Here is a 10,348-nt window from a genome sequence, read left to right as displayed (position 1 = left end):
CTGGCTGGGGTGGGGGGAACCCAAAGGTAGAGGGAACCAGTAGTGGGTGTGGGTGGAGGAAGTAGTTTATGGGAGCACTCATACAGTAGATATAAAAGGTAGACATCTTAACAGCAGGAGTAGTGAGAGTGTGGTTCGGAGGAACAGTCTGGGAGCAGAGTCTCTGTAGGAGCACTGCTCCATTACAAGGGCCCAGGAGTGAGGCCCAGGAGGGGAGCAGGGAGTAAGCTCTGTTCTGCAGAAGGGATCCTAGGGGAGTACGGTGAGTGCAGGCGGCACCCGTACACCCCGAACCTGCCAAGTGTCAGGAGGATCTAGGCCGCAAGAAGGGGACCGTGCAGCTTCAAGCCTTGGCTGGAAAAACCGGAGGCTTCTGACTTCTATAGCCAGAAGCCAAACCCCTGCTCCAATCCAAGTAAGGTCAAGCAGGTCTGTGCAACTCTGACGGACAGGGGGGACCTCGCAGCACCCGAACAGGATTCACAGTGGGAAGCGCAGGGCAGGAGGGAGTAAGACCCAGCGTGAAGTTGGTCTAGAGAGGTACATAAGAAAGTGGGGCTCTGCCAGGTACACCTGAGCTCCCTGAGGAAGGACTGAACCCCTGCCCGGTGAACGCAGTGCGACGCAGGAGGCTTGCACCAGTACAGTGCACCTGTGGACTGTCTAAGAACTGTGAGTAAATCTTGGATGACTGCACTGAGCTGCCTCCGCTCCTTTCTTTCGCCGGTGCCATTTCCCTCCCTGCACTACAACGCCCAGCGCACCTCCATTCATCTACACTGCCCTGAGGCCTGCTCCACCTGTGGGGAGCCGTTCCATCTCAAGCTGCCCTAACACCTGCCTCAGAGGACTGTCGCAGCGCTAGTGATCCTCACCAGACACCACAGGTGGCGTCACGACAAAATCGACGGAATCGCTGGTCGCTCACAGGCATCACATGACCCCCGGCTGCAGCTGGCTCTGACATCCGCTGATGTCACGGCAAGTTCCGGGCTGCAGCCTGGCGTGACTCAGTGCTGCGGTCCACGGTGAGTGATGGACTGTGGGTGGTTTACACCGCGCATCACACCCAGCATCCACCGCACGCTCTCCCTCTCCTCATTCCCCCGCCCACAGCCCGGCATCCAATGCGGGGACCGCGCCACTGATGTCACGCCTCACTTGACGTGACCTCAGTGGAAGAAAAAGCGGGCTGCCGCCGGGGGTCACGTGATGCCTGTGAGCGGCCAGCGATAGCGCCGCTCGCAGGCAAAAAAAGACTACCAAAGGTAATTACAAAAACACTTATGAGCACATGCTAAATACTTTGGAGCAATTGAAAAAGGTCCTGGACAACTCATTTAACTCTTTGGTTGTTCGCATTACATTAAACATGTATAACTAGAAGAGAATATGGCAGCACTTGGGACTTTTACTATTTCTGTCTCTGGCGCAGCCGATGTTGAAATGTCTCTATAGGCCGTGTATGTATACAAGGTCACCTGCAAACGACAGGAGCTTTCAGCGAGTCCACTGGTGATACTGCTCATAGAGGGCAGCGATAGAGCTCGTAGTGCCATGGGCAAGATATGTGCTACCTGCCCAGCCTGGCAAGAGGCTCGTCTGGCATAGACTTCAAAACTGTATGAAAACCCCAGGATCATTGGGCAAACAACAAGGCACTGGCAGCTCATCTATATATATCCCAGCTGATATGTCCTGTCAAGTGAGGTCTGCTGCCTGGAAGGTGACAGCACTGTGTGACAACAGGACCGAGTGTCGGGGGGTGGAGACGCTTTCTCCTTATCTTACTTTTTTAAGGGGGTCTGTAAAATCCAGCAGCTTCATACCAGTCGTGACCGCAAACTGGATAAGTTCTGCTGCAGCTTGCAAACTTCTTGTGGGACTTTAGTTTTTTTTCCCAGGTTGAGTCGGGATGCCTGAGCCTGTTAAGAAAACAGGTACATGGGACTCGTGGTGGGGCGACCATGCGGCAATGGGGGGGAGCGCATGTAGATGCAATGCATGGGATATAATGCACGGGAAGTCAACGCATCTTGGCTTTTGAGGATGCAGATTGAATTGGACATTGGAGTCCGGACTGTGGTGGGATGAGTGACCTTGATATGACTTTCTAGGTTAACAGGAATGCCAGGGCTTGGGCTCCTCTCATTTATCTCTCACGTATAAATAAAACATATATACGGACCGACTAGATTGTAATTAGCATGTTATTCTGAGCAGTCAGTCATCACTAAACTTTAAGTTGAATGCTAAGATTTGGAATGCTATGAGGACCGTTGAAAGAAAATAAGATTTGAGCACAATTTTTTGTAGAAATTTTTACCGTTGTCCAAGAAATAGAATTATCAGAGTTGTAAAAATGTGGTTACTATAGACACATAAAACTTGAAACAAAGAGGTGGCACTACTGAAAACATGGATCAGAGCCTTTATGTTCTAAAACTTGGTGGTTAGTATGGCACATTTACAACCATTCATGCTTCTTTAACAGACCCACGTAGGATTCAACATGAATTTATATTGATATTTGTCAGTGGTAACTTTCTTCTGGTTGACTTTTGTAATGACTTTGGCTCTGATAAAATTAGCGCTTTTCAATTTTTATCAGGTGTTCTATATTTGATGACAAGAATAGTGGTACCCCAATGGGCACCTAATAGACCCCATAGTTGACAGTTCCCATCATAATTCATTAGATATATTACTGATCATCACAGCAGTCCCAGGTATGAACAGAAGCCATGAGACTGGTGTAAATGGCTTGTTAACCAATTTTGGGGGGCATTTTTTATACTGTTTTTAGGTAGTTATAATTTGGCTTCTAATTTAACCCATTAAGATTGGAAATGTATTTCTCTAGTCCCTGTCAACCATGAAATTATTTAATTGTCAACTAGAGAACTATTTTTTTGTGTGCTGGTAATATGTTGTATTCTTCATGTGTAATTGGTTCAGGTCGTATTGGTTATGGGACAGGTTGCATTTTAATTATTTGTCAGTCAAATATGGATTATTTTTAGTTGATTTTGGTTTTAGAAGCAGGAACCAAATATGAAAAATATGATCTAAATAGACTTGATAGGTGTGTATATTGGGCTTTTATTACAGCTCGATGCCGGAGCATAACATTTAGGACAGGTTGGAATACAATCAGTCCTTGGGAAAAGCTTTCATGATGTTCCAGGACGGGGATCTGATTTTGTCCTTGTCACTAAATGTACAGCTCACGCACAGAGCTGTAATACGACCATATGCACCGAGACGTCATTTCAAGGTTTACCCCCAGTATTCAGCCAAGGGGCAAACATGAATCTGGGCTCCTGAGCATTAGAGGTCAGATTTATACTATAGATGTAACAATCAATGAATGTCATTTATGATATGAGCATTAAGGGGTAAGTCCCCCCAAAAATCAAATTATCCCTTATCCATATGTTAGAGGATAATTTGCTGATTGCTGGTGTCTAACTGCATGGACCATCTGGAGGTAGCGGCTCTGGAATCCTGAGAACAGAGCTCTGCGGCCGCATTCTGAATGGCGCGGAGGTGTGTATGCTTGGCCATTGTCTATGGGGCTCAGCAATGTCCGCATACAATGAATGGATCGGAGCTCAAGCATGCGCACCTCTGCTCCATTCAAGATAGGGCAGAAAAGCCCCATTCTCAGGGTTCCAGATCCCCTATCTAGGGATTGCTGTGGTTCCAGAGCTCAGACCCCCAGTGATCAACAAGTTATACCCTATCCTTTGGCATAATTATTTAATTAAACTTATGGGAATTTTTGGGTCAATTTTAAACTTTATTGAACATCACATTTGACTGACAGTCTATGGATCTATTTTGGCCATGGCTCCTCGGTCACTTCTTTAGTGCATGAATGGTCAGTCCACCCTTGACTTGGCTCATAAACGCCAAGAAATGATAATTTTTATTTCTAATTTTTGGAATTGATAATGTCTCTTTAGCATTCAGCTTTGCACATAAGGTAACTTCAGATGACTTTAGGGGAGTATATGGTCCGAGGCATCATATGAAGGCAGATGAAGTGTCGACAGGTGATTAATACAGACCCCATACAGATCCCATGTGTAGCCCTGCTGGGTTTTCACATGTGGCAGTGCCGTATGCATGGACCTATAATTGGAAGGCAGGCCAGTAGACCAGATCATATTGCAGTTCAATGATGGGGTGGGATTGTGACAACCTTTTAGTTTTCTCCAATTAAGAGAGGTTGTCATGCAATGTCGTTGGATCGTATAATAAAAGTCTCATGAAAAGTTAACAGTTGCAACCTCAAACTAAAAGCAGAACTAAGTATTTTGGATAAAACATTTCTTTCTTTCTTTTTTCCTGACATTTACAGTAGTCACAATGCAGAAAAAAAAATCAAAGTTTCTTCTGAACAAGTGTTTTACATACAGACACATACAGCTGGGAACAGAAAGTATGTGAACCCTGCGGAAAGATCTGGATCATTCTAAGTGATCTCATCTTCATCGAAGTCAACAAAATGACCATTATATACTGTAACAAACTCGTGTTGGCTCAAATTATCAAGGTCATTGGTTAAAAAAAAAGTTTGTGAACCTTTACCTTTAGAAAATTAGAAATCTCCTTTTTGGCCAAGACCGAAGCTAAAATCTTTCTGTTATTAAAATCTGTAAAAAAAAAAAATGTCAGAGATAGATAATACTGCAAACTGATCAATGGGGGGAAAGGGTGACTTATTAATACCATCTTAAAGGGTGTTTCCAGGATTTAGAAAAATTCAAGGGAATACCTTCGATTAAAAAAAAAAACACCACTCCAGTGGACACCTCTCAAGTCTCTGCTCAAAACAATTAGGTGCCAAACATCTTCATGGGACTGCTGCAGCCAATCATTGGCCTCGGAGGTCAAATGCCGTACGTGCAAGCATCCCTGCTAAGACCAGTGATTGGCTGCAGTGGTCATTGGACTGATGTTCACTGCTGAAAGGTAGCAGAAACCAGCAGGGACCTCTTGAGTTAATACTAGGATCATTTTCGACAATCTTTCCTAGGGTCATGCCGGTGAATGTCTACGGGTCAGAGGTCAGGACTTGATTTTTGCAATTTTTACACTATCCAGCCTCTGGTGAGGCCATGAGATGACATAGGATACCCACACGACTTCACCCTCCGCCACGCAGGAGAACGTACAGGGTCGGTTTATGATCTAATCTCCATGAATGACACATATCCTGCAATGTGTATCCAGATCATATTGAAATATAAGTTCCAGTTGTTAAATTTGACTATGAGATGTGAAAGCAACGCATTTTGGGCTGGCCCAGTATTTTTCTTCAGTCTCCGTACCTGTACTGTGGATATCAGTACATACTTAGATATCCCAAAACACCCAGGTTTTACAGGTAGTTTTATTCTACGATCAAATGAACGTAATCTAAAGCTCCGAAACGCGTTACATTCACACAACATAATAAAGCTATTATAATAACCAGATTTAATATTTGATATAGGAATCACTTCTGGTATCAATTACTCTCATTCCATAGGGTCCAACAATGGCAGCGCCACAATGTCTGCTCTTTTATTTTACATAATGTATTTCCTAAGGATTGGCAAAGTGGGAAATTACTATTATTTCAAGTCAGTTCCCATCAGCTTCTATGCCATTTTCGTAACCATTTCAATCCTTAAAAATTGTGCATCTACTCTTAGGCCTTTTTGCATTTCTCCTTTTTGCTTTGTGGATCTGTGAGGTTTTTTTTCCCTTACAAACATCCCCAAACTTTATTTGACTACCTATTGGTTGGGTGTAAAAGGGGCCTAAGCATAATCGACACTTATCAACTGACAACAGACTGCTGGGGGTCTCACCAATCAAAAGAACGGAGGAATGGACTGGTGGTCCACATGTCTAAAGGGTACATTTAGCTGCCATTCTGCTCTGTGTATGAGCAGGGGTGTTCATAGGAGAGAGGAGACCCCATAATAAAGATCAAATAGGTCACCCGTTATAACGTTGCGTTGGGTGTTTTTTGACCGTTGAACCAATTCCAAATACATCTCCTTGATAGAGAGTTGATTGAGGCTGGTACATGTTGGTACAGAGGAGGGTTCTGCACAAGTTCTAACCAATCAATAGGAATGGGATACAATAATGGCCGAGCTCCCTTTTTCCGAAGACCCTAATGAAGCCACATGGTTTGCCTCTAAAATATGTATAACCTTGTGTATAGGACACGGAGAAAAATTCTTGTGATTCTTTATTGTAATATACGGGTGGGCCCACACCATACTTGGAGATCTCAGTTTTCCTAATGTTTGATGGCCATCTTGTATGACAAGATGAAGATAAGCACATTCATGATACTTCCAAAGGGTTCCCGAGGTCTTTCTCTCAACGATAGATTATTGTATGCTTCCAGAGTATTACTGTACTACTTTTTGCTCAATTTTGTTGCACAGCTTTTACCAAGAAGCCAAAATCTTCAGAGGTTGTGGTAGGAGATTCCATTACCTTTGATGCCGAGATAGAGAAAGCTGGTCTTAAGGTGAGGTGGCAGAAAAATAATGTAGACATCGCCGCTAGTGACAAGTACATCATCAAGGCCGATGGCAAAAGTCACTCACTGACCATCTGCAGTGCTAGTGCTGAGGATGAAGTCGTCTACGCCATTATCGCCGGGACTTCGAAGGTGAAGTTCGAACTCAAAGTCAAGGAACCAGGTAGGAACGACACAATCCTCTTCCATTCCGATGGTTCTCATTGTACACGATTTCGATATATTAGAATGTTATGTAATAAGCAGAGCGAGATCTACCATGTAGGCAACTTAGGATTAGTTTGATTTTTTTTTATCTTCCTTGTTTTTTAATTCTTAAAGTTTGATGTTACAAATTTTTCTTCTAATCACAGAGTTTTTCACCTTATGAACTGCAGAATAGGGTCACTTTGGGGGCACAATTGCTAATTTGGAATTCATTCAAGACTCACGCACTATTGTAAAGGTATCGTCTTCACCAATCGCCTCCAATATAGCAAGAGGAAGCGTCACCCTACACACATGTACCATCTTATCTACTAACTATGGTGGAGGAGGTCAATGCAGAAGAGTGGAATTGATGGAAACATGTATTCTGATTCCAAATGATGGCACTATGGGGACTAGAAGGTGGTTGTTGTTTTTTCAGAGTTACTTTGAGGTTGGCTCTCTGGGAACTGCTGGGAACAGTATTGATGAGGAGCATTTTATATAGTGTACCCATAGTATTATACAGTCAGAGGGACCTAAAATAACAAGTTCCTCCTGGCTTCTTTTTTTGCCCATCAGTATACAACCTCTTAATTGAGGCATTAGTAATATTATTTTATTAATGATCCTGACATAACTTCTGGACCAAAAGTCAAGAAAGTAAGCTGATAGCTGAGAATTCCAGGAACCTGACCCAATTAAGACGTGTGATATTATGGCACTTCATGATCAGGACAGAAGCAGTTGTCCTATCCTCTCATTTCAGCTTGTCCTCGGGGTCTTCAGATTTTCTTAATAATGTCAGCACTCTTGTGATAAACCATATGGTGGCTTTCCAATAGATGCATCTTCTGTAGTTCTAGAACCTGACTTTCACTTGATGAACCTTAACTTTCCCTAGGTTGTGAATACATTAGACATCTCACACTGATGTAACCCAGTGATGATAGAAGAAACCACAAATTGTATATCTTGCATTTGACGCGCCCCCAGGGCTGTGGGGTACTCGGCAGCCGGGCCTCTGATAGCCGGGGGATATCACGGTGGCTGGCCCGGCCCATGGCCCAGGGCGGTCACTCAAAAAGGGGGATATTATATATATGGGGATTTGGGAAAATTCGTGACGCCACCTGTGGTACCTGGTGATGATTACCAGCGCTGCTACAGTCCTCTGAGGCCGATGTTTGGGCAGCTTGAGATGGGACGGCTCCCCACAGGTGGAGCAGGCCTCAGGGCAGTGTTGTTGTAGAGAGTGGGTCGCACTGGGCGTTGTAGTGCAGGGGGAACGATAGTGCCGATGAAGAATGGACGGAGGCAGTGCAGTGCAGTCATCCAAGATTTTACTCACAGTTCTTTAGACACTTCACTGGTGCAGTTTACAGGTAAAGGCCTCCCTCATCGCGCTGCGTTCACCAGGCAGGGGTTCAGTCCTTCCTCAGACAGCTTGGGAATACCTGGCAGAACCCCAATTTCTCGTGTTCCTATTTTGACAGTCTTTACTCTGGTCCTTCTCCCTCCTGCTCTGCGCTGCCCACTCTCAATCTCGCTCGGGTACTCTGAAGTCCTTCCAGTACGTCGGATCCAGGACCTACTTGACCCTCCTGGGGGATTAGAATGCCGCAGCAATCCCCCGTCTTCTGACAGATGAGGGGAGTACGGGTGCCATCCTGCATACGCCGTTCCCCCTGGGATCCTTTCTGTAGAACGGAGCCTACTCCCTGCTCCCCTCCGGGGCCTCCAGACCAGGCCCTAACTGTGGAGCAGATCTCCTAATGAGACTCTGCTCCCAAACCGTTCCTCCGAACAGTCCCTAGCTGTTCTTCTGAACAGCTCCCTAGAACTCACACTACTACAGATCTGAACTGCCACCCTAAGACGGCTTCCCTATTTATACTCGTACTAACGTGTTCCCTCTAACTACTTCCTCCACCCACAACCACTACTGGTTCCCCCTACCTTTGGGTTCCCCCCCACTCCAGCCAGGGTTAGGGCTCAGCAGAAACATAAATTGCATCTTGCCCCTCCAGCTGGTCTGGAGCGGTGTAGTGTTGGATGCAGGTGTTTGGGGTTCCAGGCAGCACTCCCATCTTACCTGAGAGAAGGGAGACACCACACCTTTGGGTGAGGTGCAGTACCTCTGTGGCGACTGAACCCTCAGGGGCGCCACACATTCACTAAAGTACTGGGAAGATGGGACCTCTCTTCTTAGTATTAGTGGAAATCCCACCATTCAAATTCCTTACTTTCGACAGCTTCCAGTCTTGCTATAGTGTGCATCCGTACCAGGAATATGAATGCGATGGTCCTTGTACCAGAGCTGTGAAACCTATGATGGCCCAAAACATCAATCTGTCTAATGGGCGGAGGCCAGGATTGTACATTACAGATCCTACAGTAGTTGTGTGCTCGGCTACATATTGTAAATTGGGGCCCAGGAGCTTTGACTTATGCCTCCGTCTAACACTTTCAAGAGGTCCTCCTATCTTGTACGTTTATGGCAGATCCACAGGTTGCTTTCTTGCAATTTTTGAAATACCCATAAAAATGAATAAAGAGAGACACAAATGTTTGCTCTTCATCCCCAAATGACCCTATTCATGAGACAGAAGAAGGTCCCAGATATCAAACCCACATTTGTCAGACACTTAAGGCATATCATGTGGATATGCCATTTGAAGAAGCCCAGTGATAACTATTTGATTGTGTGCGCATCCATCTTCTGCCCACATTTAGGAGTATCTATGCAGGGGCGGATATATCATTGGTGCAACCAATGCACAGGGGCCCAAGAGGTAAGGGGCCCATTTATACCTACAAAGCAGGTGCAGTTTTGCATTTTAGGAGCTCTTGGGCTGCAGAGGGCCCATATATTGTTATTGCACAGGGGCCCTTTTCTGTCTGTGTCCGCCAGTGTATCTATGCGACTACAAAGCACCGCAATTTGACTAAGAGTTTAATAATTCATCAGGATTTTGTATTTCGAAATGACCAAAAATCTCAAGATACTTGCAGATATTGTCCATCTTCGTGTGTCGCAAGTACCTACTGTGTCATCAAGTTGAAACCTCTGCTGGGCAAATTTCTTGTAAAAACTTTGCATAAATATATTAGATAAAAAAAAGAAAGCAATATAAACAACTCCTTTAAAGGTGAAAAAAAAAAGCTAAAGAAAAAAAGTTCTTTTGAAGTGTTAGAAAAGATGGATTCAGTAAAGGGGATGACAAACGGGAAAAAAAAGAAGAGGTCAATATTTTTTTTTTTTTTCGACAGGAATTGAACATATCAAGTTGCTTGCTCCATCAGAATCTTGAAGTTCCTCTTTTGAACAATATTCCTTTTACTTTCTGTGCTATTAATACATTTACAAGCTAAGAAACCCTTCCAGAAACCTGCAGACCATTCCTCTGCTCCAACTTCCTCTTCTTTATTTCACATGGCATCTCACATTGAGGTATAACCGAGAAATCGAGCGTGTCTAGCTGCATCTTCTACAGCCCAGTCCGTGAACTCTAAACCTGCAAGTCATGACTTACGGGGGATATACATCCCCGGTTTTCCTTTTTTAACTGCAATCCTATCCTGAGAGAGATCGTAAGAAAATTGACA

General features: G+C 44.6%; 1 protein-coding gene across 1 annotated transcript in view; it reads left to right on the top strand.

Annotated features, from left to right (window-relative positions):
- The first annotated feature begins 1,728 nt into the window (after window positions 1–1,728).
- Window positions 1,729–10,348, top strand: part of MYBPC3 (myosin binding protein C3) — a 164,693-nt gene continuing 156,073 nt past the window's right edge. The window contains exon 1 of the mRNA XM_073658952.1: window positions 1,729–1,940. Within this exon, the coding sequence (XP_073515053.1) occupies window positions 1,916–1,940 (25 nt within the window). The 5' untranslated portion in view covers window positions 1,729–1,915. The remainder of the gene's footprint in view (window positions 1,941–10,348) is intronic.

This window comes from Phyllobates terribilis, unplaced genomic scaffold (genome assembly GCF_046119375.1).
Source record: "Phyllobates terribilis strain yellow unplaced genomic scaffold, ASM4611937v1 Scaffold_13__5_contigs__length_258822181, whole genome shotgun sequence".
In the NCBI taxonomy this organism is placed as follows: Eukaryota; Metazoa; Chordata; class Amphibia; order Anura; family Dendrobatidae; genus Phyllobates; species Phyllobates terribilis.
The sequence above is the reverse complement of the archived record's forward strand: the minus strand, read 5'-3'. Positions and strand labels throughout refer to the sequence as shown.